This window comes from Gracilinanus agilis, chromosome 3, assembly GCF_016433145.1.
Source record: "Gracilinanus agilis isolate LMUSP501 chromosome 3, AgileGrace, whole genome shotgun sequence".
Lineage (NCBI taxonomy): Eukaryota > Metazoa > Chordata > Mammalia > Didelphimorphia > Didelphidae > Gracilinanus > Gracilinanus agilis.
The window spans coordinates 427,515,633-427,541,789 of record NC_058132.1 but is presented as its reverse complement, the minus strand read 5'-3'; the positions used below and the strand labels follow the sequence as shown (position 1 = coordinate 427,541,789).

The window sequence follows — 26,157 nt, the reverse complement described above, 5'->3', positions numbered from 1 at the left end:
AAAAGTATATTTCATCTGATAAAATTTTATGATATTGAAAAGTCATAAACAAGAAATTATGGTTCCTATGAATACACACTAGCAAAAATTTTCATAACTATTGAAATAACAGGGCAAGAAGTAATTAATAACAAGGGCTAGAATAGAAAAATCAATGTAATTAGTTCATTTGTTTTTATTTTTATTTATTTTTAATAAAACCCCTACATTCTTGTATAGAATAAATACTAATTTCCAAGGTAGAAGAGTGGTAATGGCTAGGCACTTGGAATTAAGTGACTTACCCAGGGTCACATAACAAGGAAGTGTCTGAGTCTAGATCTGAACCAAGAACTTCCTATGTCCAGGGCTAGTTCTCAGTCTACTGAGTTGCCTAGCTGCTCTGATTTGTTTAAATATTAGTAACACTAGCTAATGAAATATCATATTTACTTCTAACATTTTCATTTTAATAAAATAAGTTTCCAAAATAAATATAAATAAATACCTTTTCAATTTTTGAAGGAATAATCTTTTCAATAAGAAACATAGTTCTTTCAATTAATCTTAATTAATGAAACTAATAAATCAGATGAACACAAAATTTTGAATGAGGAGGAAAATGTACAAAATATAATCTGAAAGTTTACATAATATGTATCCTTACCTATTATTTACGCATCATTCTCTTGATTAGGGTTATTTTTGAAACCTTAAATCACTCACCTCTCACAGTGAGAGTAGCAGATGCTTCAACTCTTCCAACCCGATTCTCAGCAATACACATATAGGTGCCTTCATCTGAATTCATGGCCTTTTTAATCCTCAATGTGTAATCATCTTTGATGTCAAATCTAAATTGGAATGAGAAATTCTATGTGATTTAGGAACTGCCTGAGGGAGAAAAAGTTTCTCATCTAGTACATATTTAGTATGATGATTTAGATGGCACCACTCAGTAAATGTCATAAGGATTTTTATTACATTATGCAGTGGTCAGAAAACTTTTAAAAGAATATAAGATTTGGCACATTCATGCCATGTTAGGACATTAACAATTAATCAATAAATTAACAAGATTTGACTATGTGCTGTGTACTATACTAATCATTCAGAATACAAAAGAAAAATGCAAATAGTATCTCCCTTTAATAAGCTTCACAATCAAATGTGAGCAAATGTATGTTCATGAACAGTTTATGTACAAATAATACAAGATTTTACCATCTTGGTGCAGTTTTAATTTACTAAAGCTCTTGTAATGCATATGTATATATTTATAATATACAAATTCACATATACAAATATATTTATAGCATATGTTTATATAATATTGAAATGTATGTAATAAAGTATATTATTTTATATTCAAACAATATAATCTATAAATATTATATACATGTATGCATGTTTGTATTCTAGTAAATGTTAAAAAAACAGCTCTAGGAAAGGGCACAATATATACTTTTCAGTTTAATCTGCATTATTAAAAAATTTTCTTTATTAGTTTCTTAAGTCAAGACAATCAACAAAAATAAAATTAGGTACTGATGTTTTAGCCTAAGTTGCTTTTCATTCTTTATTTAGTTGAGAAATACATTTAAAATCTAAATTTTATTTTTATATAAAATAGTTACTTTTAATTGTGGTATAATTTTACTCATAGTCTACATGCAATGGCTACAGTCTGCATTTAATTAATCCCAACAAAATAAGATAGAACAGATAAGAAAACATTACTAGTGAGGAAATTTTAGTTTAAAAAATTGAATGATTTTGATTATAAAATTTGTCAATCTGGTTTATATGAATGCATTCTTGATTAATGACAGTTGTACAATCGTGTGCTGATAGTCCCTGCCATATAGACACATATTTTTCTGATATGAAACCCTGTTGAAAGATGAAACCCAATCAGATTTGGCCCTGAGACAACATGTGCTATCATCACTGTACCATGAATTGAGATTGATTGGTAACCAGCTGTAACAAAATGGGAAAAGGAGCTTTGTCATTATATAAAAAAAAAGGAAAGAAAACAAAGGGGGAAAAAAGTATGTGAAAATCATTACCTTCTGTTTGGCTAAATAGAGAATAAAGCAAAATAATTAATACATAATATTTTTTAAAAGTTTATAATTATATTTATATTCAATATTCAGTTATTTTTAGATTTTTCAATAGAAAAAGTAATTTCTGTTTATACTCTGAAATCACTTCCTTCTTAATTTCTTCTGGAAGACTTTTATTTATCTTAAGAAAAAATATCCAATAGGAAGAATTTTGATAATTTACTGGGAAAGACATTCATTTTATTTTTAAAATCTAGGGCAATTTAATAACTTAATAATTATGTCTGAATTTTTTAAAAATAAGTATCATTGATGTCTTTTGCTTCCTATAGCATCATAGTTAATAGACAATATTTTCTCTCTCATTTCAGTAGCTTTTAAGGAGAAAAAAAATTGGAATGTTACTGAAGAAATCTGAAAATACATACAGTGTGCAACAACTGTGGACCTCCCACTTCCACAAAGGAATGGCTAAGAATGTCCTAGCATGATCATATCCCTTCACTCAGGCTTGATGTTTATAACTTAGTTACATTTACTTCTGATTTTTTATTATGTCATAATTTTTCCATTTATGCTGTTGTAGTCATTGTATATATTATTTTTCTGGCTTGCCTTATTTCATACAGGATACATCAGTCAATATTGATCTTTTCAGGCTTCTCTGTATTAATCATATGCATATTGAAATAATAATCTTAAAAAGGATGGTGTTGATGTTAGTGGGATACTGAGGTGTATTGGATTCCTCAGTAATCCTCAGTGAAGAAAGCCTGAGAGCTTCCCTCACTTGATCACTTGACGCTTGTAAATCTCCCACACAGGTTTGTAAAAAGAGGACAGAGATTTATTTTGGAAACAAGGTCTTTGAAAGGAGGATTAAGGAATAAGGTGCCCTAACTCTAAGGGGTTCTCACTAGTTTTCCACCTTCTAAAATCTCACAGAGATTGCTTCTGTTTTTTTCTTTGCCCCCTGGGCCCTGGCTGACTGGCTAACCTGACTTCTTAATTCTACCTGATTATTTTGCAGGATGAAACAAGTCTTCTTGTCTCTTCAGGATGAACCCTTTATGTCAGAATTCAACCCTAGCTGGATCAGGCCTGAGCTGGCTTCTGGCCTTCCCAGCACAGACATTTTTGTACAGGCTAGCAGGCCACAGACCTTCTAAGGAGTTGGGAACACTGTCAGCATGCAGGTACATGGATGAATTTAAAAGTAATGAAGGGTTTCTCCAGACAGGAACACCAGAGGTAAAGATATTCATCTCCAAGGGATAGAAGGCAAACCTCCTCAGTCTCAGAGGGAAAGCAGAAGTTCCAGCTCCAGATATTCCAGAAGACAGGAAGTCTAAGAGCCCCCAGTGATCATTGGTGTTCACTCTTTATTTTCTCTCTGTGTTCCAGATTCCAGCATCATCAGTTGCTAGCATGCAGGTGGCTTTTGCAAAAAACCCTTCTATTTACTATAACCCATTTATAATCTTCCCATTTAATAATATATGTATATATATACACATATATATATACATATATATATGTTCTTATAGGCCACTAATATTCCTTTATATTCATGCAACACAATTTGTTTAGTAATTCCTCAGTTGATGGCAATCTATTTTGTTTTCTATACTTTGCTTTTAAAAAATGCTAGTATAGATATGTTTGTGTATATAAAACCTCTTTCCTTAACAACTTCCTTGGGGCATAAATGCAGTATTGAAGTTTCTGGTTCAAAAGGTGGGGCATCCTAGTTACTCTGCATAACTTTAAAGTGACTTCGAAAACATTTATACCATTTCACAGACCTACCAACAATGTTTTATCATGCCCATCATTCTACAATCCATCCAACGCTGAATAATACTATTTTTGTTATCTCTGACAATTTGAATACTATGAAATGAAATCTCAGAATTACACTGATTTACATTTTTCTTTTTTAAACATTTATTAATATTCATTTTTAACATGGTTACATGATTCATGCTTCTACTTTCCCATTCATGCTTTCTACCCCCCACACTTCCCCCACCCGTGGCCGATGCACATTTCCACTGGTTTTAACATGTCTCATTGATCAAAACCTATTTCCAAATTGTTGTTAGTTGCATTGGTGTGGTAGTTTCGAGTCTACATCCTCAATCTTGTCCCCCTCAGTCCATGCGTTCAAGCAGTTGTTTTTCTTATATGTTTCCTCTCCTTCAGTCCTTCCTCTGAATGTGGGTAGCATTCTTTACCATAAATCCCACAGAATTGTCCTGGGTCATTGCATTGCTGCTGGTACAGAGGTCCATTACATTCTATTTTACCACAGTATATCAGTCTCTGTGTAAAATGTTCTTCTGGCTCTGCTCCTTTAGCTCTGCATCAATTCTTGGAGGTCTTTCCAGTTCACATGGAATTCCTCCAGTTTATTATTCCTTTGAACACAATACTATTCCATCACCAGCATATACCACAATTTGTTCAGCCATTCCCCAATTGAAGGATATACCCTCCTTTTCCAGTTTTTTCCCACCACAAAAAGCGCAGCTATAAATATTTTCGTACAAGTCTGTTTATCTATGATCTCTTTGGGGTACAAAATCAACAATGGTATGGCTGGATCAAATAGCAGGCACTCTTTTACAGCCCTTTGAACAAAGTTCCAAATTGCCAGCCAGAATGGTTGGATAAGTTCACAACTCCACCAGCAAGGCATTAATGTCCCAATTTTGCCACATCCCCTCCAACATTTATTACTCTCCCCTGCTGTCATTTTAGCCAATCTGCTAGGTGTAAAGGGGCACCTCAGAGTTGTTTTGATTTGCATTTCTTTAATTATTAGAGATTTAGAGCATATTTTTAGGCAATGGGGGTCAAGTGACTTGCCCAGGGTCACACAGCTGGGAAGTGTCTGTGGCCTGATTTTCCCATCTCTAGGTCTGGCTCTCAATCCACTGAGCTACCTAACTGCCCCCTTAGAGCATTTTTTTCATGTGCTTATTGATAGTTTTGATTTCTTTATCTAAAAATTGCCTCTTCATGACCCTTGCCCTTTTATCAATTGAGGAATAGCTTGATTTTTTTCATACAATTGATTTAGCTCCTTGTATATTTGAGTAATTAGACCTCTGTCAGAGTTTTTTGTTATAAAGATTTTTTCCCAGTTTGTTGTTTCCCTTCTGATTTTGGTTGCACTCTTTTTGTTTGTATAAAACCTTTTTTAATTTAATGTAATCAAAATTATTTATCTTACATTTTGTAATTTTTTCTAACTCTTGCTTGATTTTAAAATATTTCCTTTCCCAGAGATCTGACAAGTATACAATTCTGTGTTCACCTAATTTACTTATAATTTCCTTCTTTATATTCAATGCCAATTTTCCCAGCAAATTTTGTCAAATAGTGGATTTTTGTCCCCAAAGTTGGGCTCTTTGGGTTTATCACACACTGTCTTGCTGACATCACTTACCCCAAATCTATTCCACTGATCCACCCTTCTGTCTCTTAGCCAGTACCATATTGTTTTGATGACTGCTGCTTTATAGTATAGTTTAATATCTGGTACTGCTAGGCCACCTTCCTTCACATTTTTTTTCATTATTTCCCTTGATATTCTTGATATTTTGATATTCCAAATGAAATTTGTTATAGTTTTTCCTAATTCAGTAAAGACGTATTTTGGTAGTTTGATAGGTATGGCACTAAATAGGTAAATTAATATGGGTAGAATGGTCATTTTTATTATGTTAGCTTGTCCTACGCATGAGCAATCAATGGTTTTCCAATTGTGTAGATACACTTTTATTTGTTTGGAAAGTGTTTTGTAGTTGTTTTCATATAATTGCTGTGTTTGTCTTGGTAGATAGATTCCTAAGTATTTTATATTGTCTAGGGTGATTTTAAATGGTGTTTCTCTTTCTACCTCTTGCTGCTCTAATGTGTTGGAAATGTATAGAAATGCTGATGATTTATGTGCATTTATTTTGTATCCTGCCACTTTGCTAAAGTTTTTGATTATTTCTATAAGCTTCTTAGTTGATTCTCTAGGATTTTTTAAGTAGACCATCGTATCATCTGCAAAGAGGGATAGCTTAGTCTCCTCATTGCCTATTTTGATACCTTCAATTTCTTTTTCTTCTCTAATTGCTACTGCTAGTGTTTCTAGTACTATGTTGAATAATAGAGGTGATAATGGGCATCCTTGTTTCACTCCTGATCTTATTGGGAAGGCTTCTAATTTATCCCCATTGCATATGATGCTTGTTGATGGTTTTAGGTATTTACTGTTTATTATTTTTAGGAAAGGTCCTTCTATTCCTATACTTTTCAGTGTTTTCAATAGGAATGGATGCTGTATTTTGTCAAAGGCTTTTTAAGCATCTATTGAGATACTCATGTGATTTTTTTTGTTTGTTATACTGTTGATATGGTCAATTATGTGGATGGTTTTCCTAATGTTGAACCATCCTTTCATTCCTGGTATAAATCCCACCTGATCATGGTGGATGATCCTCTTGATTACTTCCTGGAGTCTCTTTGCTAGTATTCTCTTTAAGATTTTTGCATCTATGTTCATTAGGGAGATTGGTCTATAGTTCTCTTTCTCTGTTTTTGATCTACCTGGCTTTAGAATCAGTACCATATTTGTGTCATGAAAGGAATTTGGTAGGGCTCCTTCTTTGCTTATTATTTAAAATAATTTGTATAGTATTGGGATTAGTTACTCTTTCAATGTCTGATAGAATTCACTTGTGAATCCATCAGGCCCTGGTGATTTTTCTTAGGGAGTTCTTTGATGGCTTGTTCAATTTCTTTTTCTGATATGGGATTATATAGGTATTCTATTTCTTCTGATGTTAATCTAGGCAGTTCATATTTTTGTAAATATTCATCCATATCTCCTAGATTGCTATATTTATTGCCATATAATTGGGCAAAATAGTTTTTAATGATTGCCTTAATTTCCCCTTCATTAGAGATGAGGTCTCCCTTTTAATCTTTGATACTGTCAATTTGGTTTTCTTCTTTCCTTTTTTTTTATTAGGTTGACCAGTACTTTGTCTATTTTATCTGTTTTTTCAAAATACCAGCTTCTAGTCTTATTTATTAATTCAATAGTTCTTTTACTTTCAAATTTTATTAATTTCTCCCTTGGTTTTTAGTATTTCTAATTTAGTTTTCATCTGGGGATTTCTAATTTGCTTGCTTTCTTGTTTTTAAGTTGCATGCCCAATTGATTAATCTCTGCCCTCCCTAATTTGTTAATATATGCACTCAAGGATATAAATTTCCCCCTGAGTACTGCCTTGGCTGCATCCCCACAGAGTTTGGTAGGATGTCTCATCATTGTCATTCTCTTCAATGAAATTATTGATTGTTTCTATGATTTCCTCTTTGACTAACTGGTTTTGGAGGATCATATTATTTAATTTCCAATTGGTTTTTGATTTGCCTGTCCAGGTGCCCTTACTAATTATTATTTTTATTTCATTATGATTTGAGAAGGTTACATTTATTATTTCTGCTCTTTTGCATTTGTTTGCAATGTGTTTATGCCCTATTACATCATCAGTCTTTGTGAATGTACCATGTGCAGCTGAAAAGAAGGTGTATTCCTTTTTGTCCCTATTTATTTTTCTCCACATATCAACTAAATCTAATTTTCCTAGGACTTCATTCATCTCTCTTACCTCTTTCTTATTTGTTTTTTGGTTTGATTTATCTAGATCTGAAAGAGGAATATTTAGATCTCACACTAGTATGTTTTTACTATCTATTTCCTTCTTGAGCTTTGCCAGGTTCTTCTTTATGAATTTGGATGGTATGCCACTTGGTGAGTACATATTGAGCAGTGCTTTTCCTCATTGTTTATACTGCCTTTAATCAGGATGTAATGACCTTCCCTATCTTTTTTAATCATATCTATTTTTACTTTGGCCTTGTCATAAATCACAATAGCCACTCCTGCCTTCTTTTTCTCATTTGACGCCCAAAAGATTTTGCTCAAGCCCTTAACCTTAAACTTGTTTATGTCTACCCGCCTCATATGTGTTTCTTGTAGACAACATATGGTAGGATTTTGATTTCTAATCCACTCTGCTGTTTGCTTCCGTTTTATGAGTGAGCTCATCCCATTCACATTCAGAGTTATAATTATCAGTTGTGCACTCTCTGACATTTTTGTATCCTCCCCTAGTCTTACCCCTTCTTCCCTCCCTTGATTTACTTCCCTTTCTACCTTCTCCCTTATTATTCCCTCCTTTTCATTTTTAGAGGCCTAATGAATTCCCTCCCCCTTCTTCTCCCCTCCCTTTTTTGACCTCCGCACTCCCCTGCTCCCCTTGGTTTATCCCTTCTGACTTTCTCAGTAGGGTTAGATAGAGTTTTGTATCACCATGGATAATATAGCTACTCTTCCCTCTCCGGGTTGATTAAACTGAGAGTAAGGTTTAAATATTACCTCTTAATGTTCTCTTCCTCTCCTTCTTATAATAGTATTTGTCCCCTCCCCTTCCCATGCCCTCTTTGTGTATAATAGAATATCCTATTTTTCTTATTCATTCAAGTTTCTCTTGGTGTCCCCTACTATTGACCCCCTCTTTGCCACTCATCTTATCATCTTAGACCATTTAGTATTCCAACCTCTCCCTATGGATTATTCTTCTTATTACTATAATAGTGAATACTATAATAGTGAATAGAATTCACTACAGAGAATTATACATAGCATTTCTCCACATAGGAATATAGATAATTAGATCTTATTGAGGCCCTTTAAAAAGCAAATTTAAAAACTATGAGTTTTCTTTCTTTCCCCTTTGTTTCTTATTTACCTTTTATGTTTCTCTTGATTATTTTGGTTGGATATCAAACTTTCCATTTAGTCCTGGTCTTTTCTCTGCAAATTCTTCGAAATCTTCTATCTTGTTGAATACCCATACTTTCCCCTGGAAGTATTTAGTGAGTTTTGATGGTAGTTGATCATTGGTGGTAGACCCAGTTCTCTTGCCTTTATGAATATCATATTCCAAACCTTGAGGTCTTTTAGTGTGGAGGCTGCCAGATCCTGTGTGATCCTGATTGGTGCTCCTTGATATCTGAATTGTCTTTTTCTGGCTTCTTGTAAAATTTTTCTTTTACTTGGAAGCTCTTGAATTTGGCTATTATATTCCTGGGGGTTGTTTTTTCTGTGTCTAGTGTAGAGGGTGATCTATGGATCCTTTCAATGTCTATATTGCCCTCTTGTTGTAGAACTTCAGGGCAATTTTGCTGAATAATTTCTTTTAGTATGGAGTCCAAATTTCTATTAATTTCTGCTTTTTCAGGAAGACCAATGATTCTCAAATTGTCTCTTCTAGACCTGTTTTCTTGGTCTGTCACTTTCTCATTTAGATATTTCATGTTTCCTTCTATTTTATCAGTCTTTTGACTTTGTTTTATTTGATCTTGCTGTCTTGAGAGATCATTAGCTTCTAATTGCTCAATTCTAGCCTTTAGAGACTAGTTTTCCTTTTCAATCTGGTCATTTCTTGTGTTCAATTTGCTTATCAGTTCATTTGATTTCTGAGCCTCACTTTCCAATTGCAAAATTCTGCCTTTTAAACTGTTATTTTCTTGCCAGATCTCTTCCATCTTTCTCATCATCTCTGATTTGAACTCTTCAATAGCTTGTTACCAGTTTTCATTATTTTGGGAAGGTTTGGATATGATTACTTGTTTGTTCTCCTCTGCTGTTTGCTCTGTTGTCTGGATTTTCTCTGTGTAAAAGTTGTCGAGTGTTACAGATTTCTTCTTGATGATCTTTCTCTTCTGGGGTTCCTGATTTTGGCTTGCCATTTTTAGCACTGCACCTTCCCAGCTTTATCCTCATACTCAGTGTCTGTCTGCGCTATCTATGCTCCTGAGGTCTCTAGTCTCATTGTTCTCGGGGTCAAGCCTTCTGGTGGTCCCCCGCCTGCCCCTCTGCCCAAGGCTCCTTCAACAGTTTCAGGGAGCTGCTTCCACAGCCGTGCTCCTGTCTGCACAGGGTCCCCATTAGAGGCCCAAGACTGCGCTCAAGATCCTTGTCCGTGCCTAAATCAATGCCTTCATCTGTGCCTGCACTCAGGGTCTGTGTTCAAAGTCCGTGTGCGTTCTTTAGCCCCTTGGGGTCCTAAGTCTTGCTGCTCTCAGGAACAGGCCCTGGAACTGCCAACGACTTAATGGGTGCCCCAAATCTGCTTTAACTCTTGTGCGCTGGCCTTGGCACTGTAGGTGGTGTTGGGGATGGGGGAGGGGGTTGCTCAGCTAGCGTTTTAGTGAGAGCTGTTTCACTCCTTTATAGCATGGAAATGCCCTGATTCCATGTACCTTCAATGCTACACCCTGTTGTGGGGACCCTTTGTTCCTCTGGATTTGTTTTTATGTCCCCTTGAAGAGTACTATATGCTTCAGTTAGGAGAGATTAAACAGCTGCTTTTTACTCTGCCACCATCTTAACCCGGAACCTACATTTTTCTTATTATTACTGATTCAGAATATTCTCCATGTGGTTGTGAATACTTTGCTGTTCTCATGATTTTCACCATGTATCTATTGGGAATGATTATTAGTAAATACATAATCATAAAACAATTTACATATTTCAAATTCCAAACACTTTTCAGAAAAAAAGTTTTTCCTATTTAACCCTTTCCCTTCTTATCCTAATTTATTTTGTCCATGCAGAAGCTTTTCAATTCACATAATCAATTATCTATTTTATCTTTGATAATTTTAACTCTTATTTGGTTAAGAATATATCTACTAACCAGAACTATGAGAGAAATATTATCTTTCTTTTTAATTTTTTATGCTATGATCTTTTATTTTAGCATCATGTATCCATTTATAATGTATTGATGGATCTAGTTTAAAGTGTTGGTCTAAGCCTAATTTCTGCCTGACTGATTTCTATTTTTTCCAGTAGATTTTTAAAATCAAATAAGGATTCTTTTCCCTCTTAGGTAATTATATTTTCCCTTTATTAAACACTGCATTGTTGTGTTTCATTGTAATCTCTCTTTTCTAGTCTGTTCCACTGATCTAAATTCTTTTTAAGACCTTACTTTCTGTCTTAGAATAGATACTACATTTTGGTTTCACAGTGGAAGAGTGGAAAGGACTAGGCATTAAGTTAAGTGACTTCCCTAGGGTCACAAAAACAGGAAGAGTATAAGGCCAGATTTGAACCCAAGACCCTAAGCCACCTAGATGCCCCTGATTTCTACTTTTTTTAAAAAACAGTAAGAAATAAGTTGATGAATACTGTTTTATAATATAGTTTGAGGTCTGCAAGTACTATTTCATTCAGTTCTATTTCGTTTCATTATTTCCCTTGATATTCTAGATCTTGTTTTTCCAAATGAATTTGTCATTGTTTTTAAGAGTTCTATGAAGAGTCCTGTTGTAATTTAATTGATATAGCATTAAAAGTATAAATTAACTTTCGTAATATTGTCATTTTTTATTACATTGGCATGACCTAACTATGACCACTGAATATTTGTAAGTCATTTTTTATTTCTTTAAGGAATACTTTATAATTAAATTAATAAAAACCTTTTTCTGTGCTTCAGTTGGTCAATTTCCTGGCATTTGATATATTTTGTTGTTTTTTTAATGGAATTTCCCTTTTCTCTTTTGTTTCTTGTATTTACCTCAGATGGGACTGGAATCCACAATCTCTGGCTTAGGAGGCCAATGTCTCATCCATTAGGCCAGGGGCTCAGGATAATAAAGGGAGCATCACTGGGCTTTGGGCTTGGTTGCTATAAACCTATCCAAATATTGAGGGTTCAATGGCACCTGCAGTAAGTACAAGTTTGTCCCTTTCCCTCCAATACTAACCTGCTTCCATGATATGATTTGGAAGGGCTGAGGGGCACTGGGTTCCCTCATATGAAGAAGGGATATAGAAAATAAGGGGCAGGGATTGCCCTGGGCCCAGGCTCTTACTATAGCTCACACTCTCCTTTCCCCCACCCCTCCCCTTACTTTCTCGGTATCGACATAAACATCCACAAAGAAGACTAGGACCATGAATGAAACATATGAAGAACTTTTCCCCTTAAAGGAAGTGCCCACATTAAGGACAAATGGGAATATGTTGACTTTAAAGCATAACATGCCTTTTAATCCCCAGGATACAAAAAAATTCTAACAAAATATCCTCTCATTCAAATACAAGTCAATTGTTGTCATCAAGATCCTGGACAACATATTCCACACATATGATCCTGCTTATCAGGATGTGCAAAACTTGCTCCAGGCCTGACTGGTAGAAAGGCAAAATTATTTCCACTGTTAATAGAGCTAGAGGAAGGAATGTGGTATATTGGCCAGAACATGATCCAAAATGGAATATAAATAATGATGACAAATATTTGCAGCTATACCATGCTAGGGAGGCATTGCTAAAGGCAATGTGAGAATGTTCCAAAAGACCAAGAACATGGACCAAACATGTTGGAGGATGAGTCCCCCTCCCAATTTATGGGCAGACTAATTGAACAAAGAGTAAGGTACATAGACCTTGACCTCAGTAGAGAAAGGGATGTACAGCAAATAAGGAGGATATTTGTGAACAACTGCTCCAAAGTGGTCCAAGAATATTTTAAAAGTAACTGCCCAAACTGGCCTAATATAGACCTTGAGGAATTGCACAGGATGACAATATACATATCTAATGGCCATGAACAAAAAAATGTGGAAATAAATCATTTGGTAGCAGAATTAAGGGAAGAACTAAAAACCTTAACAGAAAACCTCAATAAACAAGATAAAGGAGGTCAAGCAGTGGCCATTGCCCTTTTGCAAGAATCCACACATCAACTGCTAATATGCCACAATAATTTGCTCTCCAGATGGTTCTATATCACTGGAATTGTGTGAGGAATCTTTGAATTTTCTCTCTGTACTTCTATCAAACAGGGAATGAAAATCCCAGCTGATATTCTGAATCTCCCTGGGCAATATCATCTTATGTTGGCCTCTCGAAATCAGCTGTTCCTGTTCAAATTTAGACTAAATCTGGCCCACCTCCTTTTATTCCTCAGTACTCTCTCTTGAAGGAAGCGACTGAGGAAATTACCTTAGTGAGAAATTTGTTAATTGATGAATAGTTCCCTGCAAATCAGCATATAATACACCCATCCTGCCAAAGAAAAAGCCAAAATTAGGCCCCAATGGAAAATCTGTCTACAGAGTCTGTGTATAGGACTCTAGAGATTCATCCAGGACTTAAGAGACATAAACAATCATGTTATTAAAAGACATCCTGTAGTTTACAATCTAAATTCAATTCTCTCTAATATTCCTAGCACAGCTGGATACTTACTATAGTATACTTGTGCTCGGCATTCTTTTCTATTCCAGTACATGAGGATTCCAGGCAAATATTTGCCTTTACCTGGAAAAGTTTCCAGTGGTCCTTGGTTCGTTTGTCCCAAGGGTTAGTGGATAGACTTCATTGTTTTCACATTTTCTAAGTGAAGACACAGACTCCATTAAATATGAGCACAGCAGTTTGGTTCAATATATGGATGATTTGCAATTAGCCTCACCAAATGCCGAAGTGTGCCAAGAAAATAGTAAATATTTTCTTTTAGAACTGGTGGCAAAGGAAAAAGTTCAGTGGTGTCTCCCCAAGGTGACATATTTTGGGTTCATTTTAACTGCTGGTTCCTGTTCTATTAAACCTAAGCACATTGAGGATATTAAAAAATTGAACATACCCTCCACTAAGAAGCAATTGAAGGCAATTCTTGGAGCAACAGGCTTTTGTAGGCAGTGGATCTCTTGCTATGGGGAAATCACTAAGCCGCTTAAAGCACTAAGAAAAAATTCAGTCCTTGAACTGCTTAAATTAGAGGTAGAACACCTATCAGCTCTATCTAAATTAAAACAGGCTATCCTGTCTGCCTCTGCTCTAGGAATCCCAGGTTACAACAAGTCATTTACTTTGTATATACACAAACAAAGAGGGGTAGCTTCAGGTGTTTTAACTCAATCTTTGGGACTTGCTCAGTGCCCAGCTACTTATTATTTGGCCCAGCTGGACCCAGTAGCTTCAGGAGCACCACCATGTCTTAGAGGCATAGCTGCCATAGACTTGCTAATGACTAAATCTACTGATTTAGTATTGGGAAGCCCTTTAACCATGATGTGACCACATGAGGTTGAGGCAATGTTGCTATGACATAGAACATAGGCATTTTCTAATCAGAGGTTTACAAGGTAAGTAGTAACCTTGTTAAATGATGAAAATATCACATTAAAATGCTGTACAGTTCTAAATCCTGCAAACTTGCTTCCTGATTTACCAGTTTCAGGAGAACCTTTGCACAATTGTGAATCTTTAGTGTCCATGGCTGAAAAACCTCGAAATGATTTACTGGACACTCCTTTAACTAATACAGACCTCATACTATTTACACACAGGTCTTCTTTTATGAAGGATGACATAACGCTACACAGGAGCTGCTGTAGTTACAGAATTTGCCACTTTATGGTCAGGGTCACTGCCCTCAAATATAAGTGTTCAAGGTGCAAAACTCATGGCTCTAAAACATGCCTGCATAATTGCCACAGATAAGAAGGCAACAATTTACATAGACTCTAGATATGCCTTCAGCACATGTCATGTAGTGAGTATGCTTTGACTTCAAAGAGGATTTTTAACATCAGCTGGAAAATGTATAGCCAATGCAGAAATGATTAATAAAGTTCTTTCTGCCCTCCAACTCCCTGAAGCCCTAGTTGTATTCACTGTTCTGTCCATAGATGTGACACTGACCATGTCTCCAGGGGAAATGATCAGGCAGATACCACTGCAAAATTAGTGGCCTTAGAGGGACTTGAATTGATTTTGTCATTGACAACTACTAACAATTTGGATCTACCCCTTTCTTATAATGACAAGTAAGTGCACAAATGGAAACAGAAATTTAAGGCTAATTTGATAAATGGAGCACAGGTATCATCTGATGGCAAACCTCCCTAGAAATTTGCCAATCTATACATAAAAATGGTCATCTTGGAACCCAGGGCATTGTGGACTCTGTTAAAAGAGTATGCCCCTGGCATAACTACAATAGCTTCTAAAGTGTGTACAGCCTGCCCTACCTGTCAAGCACTTAATCAGCACACCTTTCATGTCAAAGCTTTTGGTGGGCATCCTTTAGCATACACACCTTTTGAACATCTCCATATTGATTGTATTACCATGCCAAAAGGTGGACAATATAAATTTTGTCTGGTCATAGTAGATCAACTGACTAGGTGGCCTGAAGCATTTCCTACTGCTTGAGCCATGGCAGCTTTTGTTGTCAAAGTACTTTTTTTTAAACCCTTAACTTCCGTGTATTGGCTCCTAGGTGGAAGAGTGGTAAGGGTGGGCAATGGGGGTCACGTGTCTTGCCCAGGGTCACACAGCTGAGAAGTGTCTGAGGCCAGATTTGAACCTAGGACCACCCGTCTCTAGGCCTGACTCTCAATCCACTGAGCTACCCAGCTGCCCCTCAAAGTACTTTTAAAAGAAAGTATTCCTCTCTTTGGCCTGCCAGCATGTATTGATTTGGATAGAGGCACTCATTTTAATGATTCAGTCCTATCTCAAATTTATTCATGTTTGGGGATAACTCCTAAATTTCATGTACCTTATCAACCTCAGAGCTCAGGCCAAGTTGAAAAGATGATCTACACATCTCACCATTTGAGATGCTGTTTGGACATCTTCCAATACAGGCTCAGCCTTTCTCCTCCACATAGTCATTGCTACTAGGGGGAGATACTACCATTGCTTCATATATCCGAAATCTACAAACTAAATTGTGAGAACTCCAGGACTCTAGAGCTGCTGTACAAGTAGGCCCTATAGATTTCTTGCTTCATGACTTGTACCCAGGTGATAAGGTATATGCAAACAACTTCAAATATAGTGGGGAAACTACCTGCTTATGATGGTCCATTTGAAATTCTCTTTACTACTCCAATAGCCATTAAAATTGGAGAAAAGGACTCATGGCTCCATTGCTCCCATGTCAAGAGAACACCTTCTACTGATGATGAATAACTGTATCGATCCTATTGTGTTGGAATAATTGTTTGCTTTGAGATTTAATTCTGGTTTTTGAATATATATGTATGTATGTATGTACATATATATACATATATATGATATTCTGCATTTATAGCTATTGTTTTTTTTCTATTTGATGTATATTCTGTCCCACTGTTTTAATTTGTACCATCCTATATTTGACCCTGAGTATTTTACCATTGTAAAAGTTCATTAACTAATTGGACAGAAAACTTGTATTTTTAGAATATGATATCTTTCTTTAAACATGCCTTACCTATTGCGTACTGTTTTGTAAAACTTTACTTTGAGAAAATCATTTGCACTAACATGGTGGATTATGCCTAAGTTAAGAAGGAGATGGATTTCAATTTTGGGGAAAGAAACCTTTATATTCTAACTCTCCTTGAGTGGCACTGATTATAAGATATATATTTTTGATTGTCACTGATTATAAGATGTATATCTTTTATTTTTAGAATATTTTTAATAATTGCAGTGCAATTTGAGTTTTCCCAAGCACATGTCATCAATATTAGAATTTTTTTGATTTTGCACTAATATAGTTTAGAATGTTCATTAGTCCTGACTGTAACTCTCTGCCTTAGACTGTTGAAACTGCCACTGACTCTTTAACTATTTTGGACTTTGCTTTGTAAAAATGTGTCTGATTCAAGGAATTAAAAAAAAAGGGGGGTGGGGGCACAAACTTCACCTACATAGTGCCAAGGAAGCATGGACTTAACCTCAATAATGCCAAAAGAGCACCCAGGTCAAAAAGAAACCAATCCCAATTCTGCATCAGTACAAAAGGATTTGAACCATGTGTGAGATTTGAGGTTACAGAGTTTGACATATGTTAAGACCCAGGACTTCTTGTACCACATTCCTTATGAAATATTTTCTATCAAGTACCTAACAATTGGCTGTTCTGACTCCCCTATCAGTGAGAAACGACAAAAGAACAAATCATTTGCTGCTAAAAATCTAGTCCCTTTTCCATCTTTCATGCTTTGGTGGTTGAATATGGTCCTGGTAGCTGAGTGGGTAAGTACATGATGTTGGACATGGATTGCTTTAAACGGGCCCTAATTCAAGAACCTATTATGGCTTTGTTTTTCCTTTCTTAGGATTTATTTCTTTTTTTGTTTTTCCTTTCTTAGGATTTTTTTTGCATATCAGATTTGGAATTGGATATTTTGATATCCAGTAGTTATCTGAATGTTTTGGGGATTTTTTATTTGGCAATGATTCATATGCCTCATACCTCAGCCATGTATTCATGTTTGATTTCAATGTTGTTGTTTTTTATATCCTCTTAGAGGAGAAATGTGTTATTGTCTTTTAATGAAAAATTTAAGTTATTTTAAAGTAATTTTAAGGGTAAGAAATTTGCTGTTTCCTGGAATCCCGAGACTAAAATCTTTGAAGAAGATGCCATGGACATGCCCACAGAGACCATATGCTGCTCCAGGAGATCCTGAGCAAACCGGATATGCTAAATTGAACTTTGGGGGGATAAATTTGTTTCTTTTGATAAATTAATTTGTTTTGTTAAAATGCATTTGTTTTATATGTACTTTGTTGTGCAAAAGGGAACTGACCCCTAATTGATTTTGTTCTTGTTTCTCTTTTTGTTTCATTATCCCCAGGTTGTTGTATTTTCCCCTTGCAAAAAAAATCTATCTTTAGTCAATTATGTTTGTTATGATCCATTGAGGAGACTGGTCTCCCAAAGCATCACAGTGGGGAATGTAGGCTTTAAAGCATTGTGGTCAGGGGAACTACATACCTCAATATGGCTCAGAGGTCCCTCCCTACTTCTTCCTGGCATGAGGGATTGATCTTGAATGGGCCAGTCCCGTGCTGGGGGAGGGGCCATGCCCCCTACTTCCAGGTATGGGATTGGTCTATATAAGGACCAATCCCACGCCTAGGAGAAACTTTGGATCTAACTAGATTCAAAGTTTAGTGGAGTTAGTTAATGTCAGCCAGGGCAAACTCTGGTTTTTCTTATTTCATTAAAGTTAATCAGATAAAAGAAGTCATTTTTATTTTAATCATTTCAAGCCCTAAGCCCCAGCACAAGGCACTTCACAGTCCTGAAAGCAATTAGCAGTCTGAAGAGAAGCCTGAATCAGCAGATGGAAAGGGCTTTCAAAGATTCCTGTCCAAAGAACTGAAACTTTCAGAAACCCTGAACTAGAAGTAAAGATAACAGCAAGGAAAAACTGAAATTTAAGAGCGCCCTCTCTACTCTGAAAACAGACCACTTACAAGATAAAAGTATAATATAAATCCAAAAAAGAGAGGGGGAAAAGAACAAAGATAAAAGAAATCTAATTGTTGAAAATTTTAATGGAGACAAAGAAGAGCAAGGCATAGACTCAGAAGAGGACAGTGAAAGCATACCAGATATATGAAAAATATAAAGAAAAATAGATATTTGTCTCATATTCTGGAAGAGATTAAAAAAAAGGATTTCAAAACTCAATTAAGAAAAGCGGAACAAAAATAAGAAAGAGAAATTAAAGCACTGAAAAGCAGAATTGGCCAAAAGGAAAAGGAGATACAAAAATCCAATGAAGAAGAGTTATGTAAAAAGTAGAACTCACCAAATGGAAAAGAAAGTTCAAAAGCTCATAATAGAAAATAATGCTATAATAATTAGACTTGGGCAAGTAGAAGCTAATGACTTCATGAGATCTTAGAAACCATAAAACAAAATAAAAAATATTTAAAATAAAATATTTAAAAATTGAAGAAAATATGAAAAATGTCATTGATAAACCAACTGACTTGGAAACTGACTTAAAATGATGATTAAATAAAAAGCTTAGACATCATTCTATAAGAAACTATCAAAGAAAACTATCCTGATTTTTTTGAACAAGAGGATAAAATAAAAATGAAAGAATCCTGAAATAAATCCCTAAAGGACAATATTCTAGAATATTGTAGCCAAATTCAAGAAGTTCAAAGCCTGAGAGAAAATTCAAGTAGCCAGAAAGAAATGATTCAAATATCATGAAGCCACACTCAGGATTAGACCAGATTTAGCAACTTCCATATTCAAAGGTCAAAATGGTTTGCAATATGTTATTTTTTTAAACCCTTGTACTTCGGTGTATTGTCTCATAGGTGGAAGATTGGTAAGGGTGGGCAATGGGGGTCAAGTGACTTGCCCAGGGTCACACAGCTGGGAAGTGTCTGAGGCCGGATTTGAACCTAGGACCTCCTGTCTCTAGGCCTGACTCTCACTCCACTGAGCTATACAGCTGCCCCTTGCAATATGTTATTACAAAAGGTTAAGGAACTTTTTTTACAACCCATAATCACCTACCCAGCATAACAGAATGCTTTCAGGGGGAAAATGGACATTTAATAAAATAGAAGATTTCCAATCTTTCCTGATGAAAATACTAGACCAAAGGAGAAAAACTTTATGTTCAAATATAAGGCTCAAGAGAAGCATCAAAAGATAAATAAGAAAGAGAAAATTTAAGAAATTCATTAAGATAAAACTGTTTATATTCCTACCTGGAAAGTTGATATTTGTAAATCTTAAAATCTTCATCAATATTAGAGCCTTTCAAAATAGTATACTAAAAATAATTTGAAGGAGAAATCTGATAAGGACGGCATGATGTGTAAAAAAAAAAGCCAAAAGACATAAAAGAGGATTGCACTTAGAAAAAAAGGGAAGGGAAAGGTAGAGTAGGGCAAATTATCCCACTTAAAGAGGCCTGAAATATTATTGCAGTAGAGTGGGAGGATGAGGGTCATGGCAGGAAATATTTAAACCTTTCTCTCATTGGAATTGACTCAGAAAGGGAGCAAAAACCATACTCATTTGAGAATAGAATCCTCAAAGAAAAGTAGGAAAGGGATAAGAAAGGGTGGAGAGTGAAAAAAGGAAGAGGGAAGTGAGAAGTATTGGTTAAATGCAAAGCACTTTTATAGAGGGCCAGAATATAAGGCTAGAGAAAAAACAGAATCAAAAAGGGAAATAAGATGGAGAGGAGGTAATCAGTAAGTAATCATAATTGTGAATGTGAACAGGATAAAATGAAATAAAGCAGAATCTTATGATAAACTTTATACAAGAAATACATTAGAGGCAGGGAGACATACATAGAATAAAGGTAACTGGATCGAGAAGAATTTGTTGTGATTCTGGTGAAGTAAAAAGCAGATGTTCTAATCATGATCCCAGACAAAGCTAAAGCAAAAATAGATCTAGTTAAAAGATAAGGAAGGAAATTATGTCTTAATAAAAGGTAATATAGACAATGAAGTAATATTAATTATATGCACCAAAATATACAGCTTCCAAGTTTCTAAAGGAGAAATTAAATTAATTTCAGGAGGAAACAGACAGTAAAACTATGTGATGGACTTCAACTCTCCCTTCTCATATCTTTCAAATCAAAACAAAAAATAAAAAAGCAGTTGAAGAAATGAATGAAATTTTAGAAAAGTTAAAACTAAAAGACTTCTGAAGCAAAATGACTACAATAGAAAGGAATATATCTTCTTTTCAGCAGTACATGGTACCTATACAAAATCTGACCATGTTTTAGAGCATAGAAACTTCATGACTCAATGCAAAAAAGCAGAAATAATAAATGATTCCTTTTTCAGATCAGAATATAATAAAAATTATAATATAAAATGATCTATATAAATACAAATAAAAATTAAGTGAAAACTAAATAATTTAATTCTAAAAAAGGATGTGTCAAACAACCAAATACAGAAACAATCATTAATTTCATTAATGAGAATGACAATGAGGAGACAATATATCACAATTCATGATATACAGCCAAAGGAGGATTTAGGAGAAAATTTATATCTCTAAATGTTTACATCAACAAAAAGAGACCAGGAAGATCAATGAATTGGGCATGCAACCAAAAAAATAGGGATGAAAAACACTAATTAAGAATCTCCAATTAAAGACTAAATTGGATATTCAAAAATCAAAGGAAAAATTAATAAAATTAAAAGCAAAGGAACCATTGAACTAATAAATAATATTAGAAGTTGTTTTTTTTTCTGAAAGAAAAATAAGTAAAATTGATAGAGTTGGTTAATTTGATTAAAAATGGCAAGAAGAAAATCAACTTACCAGCATCAAAAATTAAAACGGTGAAGAAGAAATTATATCAATCATTAGGAACTATTTCACACAATTTTTGCTAATACATCTGACAATCTAATTGAAATGGATTAATATTTACAAAAATATAAATTATCTGGTATGAATAAAGAGGAACTAGAATCCTTAAATAAATCCACAACAGAAAAAGAGAGGAGACTACAGCAATAATCACAAGAATCACTGTGGCCAGGTGGGAATTATACCAGGAATGCAGAGCTGGTTTAATATTAAGAAAACTATCTGCATATTTGACCATATCAATAACCAAACAAACAATAAACACATGATATCTCAATAGATGCAGAAGAACTCTGAATAAATGTCAGATATAAACAATTTGAAAAATACCAATTGCTCACAGATAGGCTTAGCTAATATAACATAAATGACAATTGTACTTTAACAACAAAATTCATCTAGAAGAATAAAAGGTCAAGACTATAAATGGGATTAATTTAAAAACATGAAGGAAGGTGACCAGACCTCAAGCAATACCTTTAAAAAAGTAATCATCAAAACCATGTAGGACTAGCTAAGAAATAGAATGGTGGATTGAATGAATAGATTATACAAAATATACAAGGGGAAATTACCTTAGAAATTTTGTATGTAATGAACCCAAAGAGTCAAGCTTTGAGGATAAAAACTCATTAATGGACAAAAACTGCTAGGAAAATGAGTTAACAATAAGGCAGAAACTCGATGTTGACAAATATATAAAAACTTATACCAAAATAAGGTTAAAATGGGTATATGATTTAAACATAAAGCGTGATACCATAACTAAATCGGGAGAACATAGAATTGTTTATCTGGCAGATCTATGGAGAAGGAAAGAATTTGTAATCAAATAAGAGACAAAGAGAGGTAAAATGAATAATTTATATTATAACATTATAATATATTCTAATATCTATATTTACATAATATATATTTTATATATAGACTATATTATAATATAATAATAATACAAGATATAAAATGATTAATTTTGATTATATTAAATTAAAAAGTTTTTGTACCAACAAAACTAATGTAACCAAGACTAAAAGGAAAATTTTTAAAATGGGGAAATTTTTAATATCAAATTTCTCAAATTTGTAGAAAACTCAGTCAAATTTGTAAGAATAACTGTTATTCTCAAAATGATAAAAGATCAAAGGATATGCACAAGCAGTTTTGAGATGAAGAAATCAAAGCTATCAATAATAATACAAAAATGTTCTAAATCACATGGTTAAAGAAATGCAAATTAAAACAGCTTGGGGTACCAACCCACACCTATCAGACTGGCCAATATGAAAATATAGAAAAGTAATAAATGTTAAAGGGAATGTGTGGAAAATGATACACTAATATATTGTTAGTGGAGTTGCAAATATTAATAATCCAAGCATTCTGTAGGGCAACTTGGGACTATGTCCAAAGCTCTATAAAACTTTGTATACCCTTTAATCCTATTATACCAATATTGAGTCTGTAACCCAAAGAGATACAAAAAAGAAAGGGAAAGGGCATACTTTAAAAAAACTTATAGCAGCTCTTTTTGTAGTAGCAAAGAATTGGAAATGGAGAGATATCCATCAATTGGTGAAAAGTTGAACAAATTGTGGTATATTTTGGTGATGGAATACTATTGTGCTATAAGAAATGATGAACAGGATGATTTCAGAAAAACCTGGAAAAATCTACATGAAATCATGCAGAGTTAAATAAGGTTAAGCAAGAGAATACTGTACACAGTATCAGCATTATTGTATGGTGATCAACTATGAAAGGTAATACAATTATTATATTACAATACTCTCAGCTATACAATGATCCAGGACAATTGTAAAGGATTTGTGATAAAGTGCTATCCATCACCACAGAAAGAACTTTCAGATTCAGAATGCACACTATTTTTCACATTAATTTATTTATGTTTTTTTGGGGTGGGGGCTGGTTTTATAGAAGTGTTCTCTTATAACAATGACCAATATGGATTTTGATTTGCATGATCATCCATGTGTAACACAGATCAAATTGTTTACCAACTTAAAGGGAGGGAGGGAGGAAAGAAAGAAGGGAGCAATTTGGATATTATAATTTTGGAAAATGTATGTCAAAAATTGATATTGCATATAATTGGGAAAATAAAATATCTTTACAAAAAAGTAGAATTGGCCAAATGGAAAAAAGTGGTACAAAAGCTCAGTAAAGAAAATAATATCATAAAAATTAGAATTAGGCAAGTGGAAACTAATGTGTTCATGATAAATAATAAAACTAAATCAAAGAATGAAGAAATAGGAGAAAATCATTGGAAAAAACAACTGGTCTAGAAAACAGATAAGTGATAGATTATCTAGGGATGATTGGACTTCTGAAAAGCATGATTTAAATGTAAAAAAAAGAAATTAAAAGAATTTAGCAATCAAGTCTTAGGAGATCCTGAAAAATCTTGTGAATATCACGGCCAAATTTTAGAGCTGTGGGTCAAGGGAAAATAAAACAGGGAACCAGACTTCAACAATTTAAGCCAAAGTCAGGATTAATAGGATTTAGGAGCTCATACATTAAAAGGCTTAAATTTTCCAGAATATTCTGAGGCCCAGATTACAATAAAAATTATCTCTCTAGCAAATATGTGTACAGTCCCTTAGGGGGAAAATGGAACTTTAATGAAATTAAACTTTTAAGTTTAATCAAAAATATTTTAACTTTTAAGAATTCCTCATGAAAAGAGTTGAACAGAAATTTATTTTTGCAAATATAAGACTCAAGAGAATCATTAAAAGGTAAATAGGAAACAGAAAACATAAGGGTTTCAATAAGGTTAAACTTTATACATTCCTATGTAAGAAGTTAATAATTATAACTTTTAAGAATTTTATCATTATTAGGGCAGTTAGAGGGAGTATACTTAAATAGCACAGGAGCAAATTGACTACAATGGGTTGATTTTTAAAAATAGTATTAAATGGTGAGAAAGGAGATTGCAATGGGAGAAGAAAGAAGGGGGAGGTAGGATGTAGTAAGTTATTTCACATGAAAAGGAAAAGAAGGAGCTATAAGAAATAAAGCCATAAGAAATAAAAATCAAGACAATTACAAAAAAACCCCAGATGAGTTATATGAAGTAATGCAAAGTAAAGTGAGCATAACCAAAAGAATGTTATACACAATAAAAGTAGTAATTTATGAACATAAGTGTGAATGATAAGTATTATTAGCAATGAAAGGATCCAGAAGGCCTCCAAGGGTCTCCTGATTATAAAAGCTATTCACTGCCATAGAAGAAACTGAAAGTATCTGAATACTTATTTTGAAGCACACCATTCTTCACTTTATTTTTTTTCCTTGAATTTTTCTCTAGTGCTAAATGATATGACTCTTCTTTCACAATAAAATGAATATGGAAATATGTATTGTATGATGACAAATGTATAACCTGTGTTATGTTATCTTGGGACAGGTAGGGGAAAGAACATGGATTATAAAGTTAGAAAATGATTATTTTAAAACAGGGTCTACATGTAATCTGGGAGAATTTAAAAAAAATAAATGTTAAAATTGTTTTTACATGTAGCTGGAAAAATATATTGTAATAAAATTTAAAAATAAAAAGGAACTATTATACTTGAGGTGAGAATCAACTGAAAAAAACTAATTGAAATAATTTCAGCTAAGTTAGACGATATAAAATAAATCCACATCAATTAACAACTTTTCGATGCATTACCTAAAAAGTCCATCAACAGGTGATAGAAATAGAAATTCCATTTAAAATATATGTAAATGATATAAAATACCTAGGAGTTTATTTGTAAGAATGAACCCAGGAATTTTGTGAACACAATAACAAAACAATTTTCACATAAAAAAGTAAAATCTAAACGATTGAAAAAATATTAATTGCTCATGGGTAGGCTAACTGAATATGATAAAAATGATAAATCTACCTAAATTAATTTACTTTTTCAATGATGTGCCATTAGTCTAGGTTTTGTTGTTGTTGTTCATTTGTAAGTCATATCTGACACTTCATAACCCCATTTAGGATTTTCTTGGCAAAGATATTGGGCTTATAAAAGATTAAGTAGCTTTAATCAGTTTACACTCACTGTTTTACGCCTTTAAGAATTATATATTCTCTACATGTAATTCTCTTGGATAGCCAGTATTATAATGATACGCTATAACCATAGATTTAATAGTGAGTAAAAACCCCAATTGGTGATTGAATAATTGTGTGTGTGTGAGAATGAGTAATAAATAATCATATTGTTAATAAAATAACAAGGAAAATCCCCTGAAGTGCCTTGGCAAAATATTTTTCCCAAGAGGAGTTTGCATATCCTTAAGCTTCCTGGAATATGTCCAGACATGCCTAACACTAGGGATTTCAAGACATTTCAGCTACAAAATACCATTTGTTGTTTTGAACAGAGACTATGTAATCTGCCACCATAAGAAGAAAAATTCTTTCTTGAAGAAGAAACTTTCTAGAAGAAGTCTGGTTGACCCCTGAGAAGAAATATTCAGCTGACTGAGTCCCCTTTTTTTGGAGGGAATTTGTGTATTCTGACTCTTTTGCATAAACACTTGGCAGTTCCACATCTCTGGTCTAGACATATCATTTTTGATTTACAGCTCTTAAAATAAAGTCCTTTTGGCTCAGAACATTGTCTTCCAGTATTTTTTTTATAAGTTTATTTTATAGATAAGGAAACCGAAGCAAACAGGGTTAAGTAAGTTGTCCAGGGTCATACAGATAAGTGTCTGAAATCAAATTCGATCTCAGGTCACTAGCTATTTCAACTGTATCACTCAGCTGTCCCATCAATCACTAATATATATATATATATATATAT

The 26,157-nt window shown here is 34.0% G+C and overlaps 1 protein-coding gene across 1 annotated transcript in view; it reads right to left on the bottom strand.

The window, feature by feature from the left end:
• ROBO2 (roundabout guidance receptor 2) overlaps positions 1 to 26,157 on the bottom strand; it is a 773,029-nt gene that overhangs the window by 257,551 nt on the left and 489,321 nt on the right. Inside the window, exon 6 of the mRNA XM_044669246.1 lies at positions 706 to 833. Within this exon, the coding sequence (XP_044525181.1) occupies positions 706 to 833 (128 nt within the window). The remainder of the gene's footprint in view (positions 1 to 705; positions 834 to 26,157) is intronic.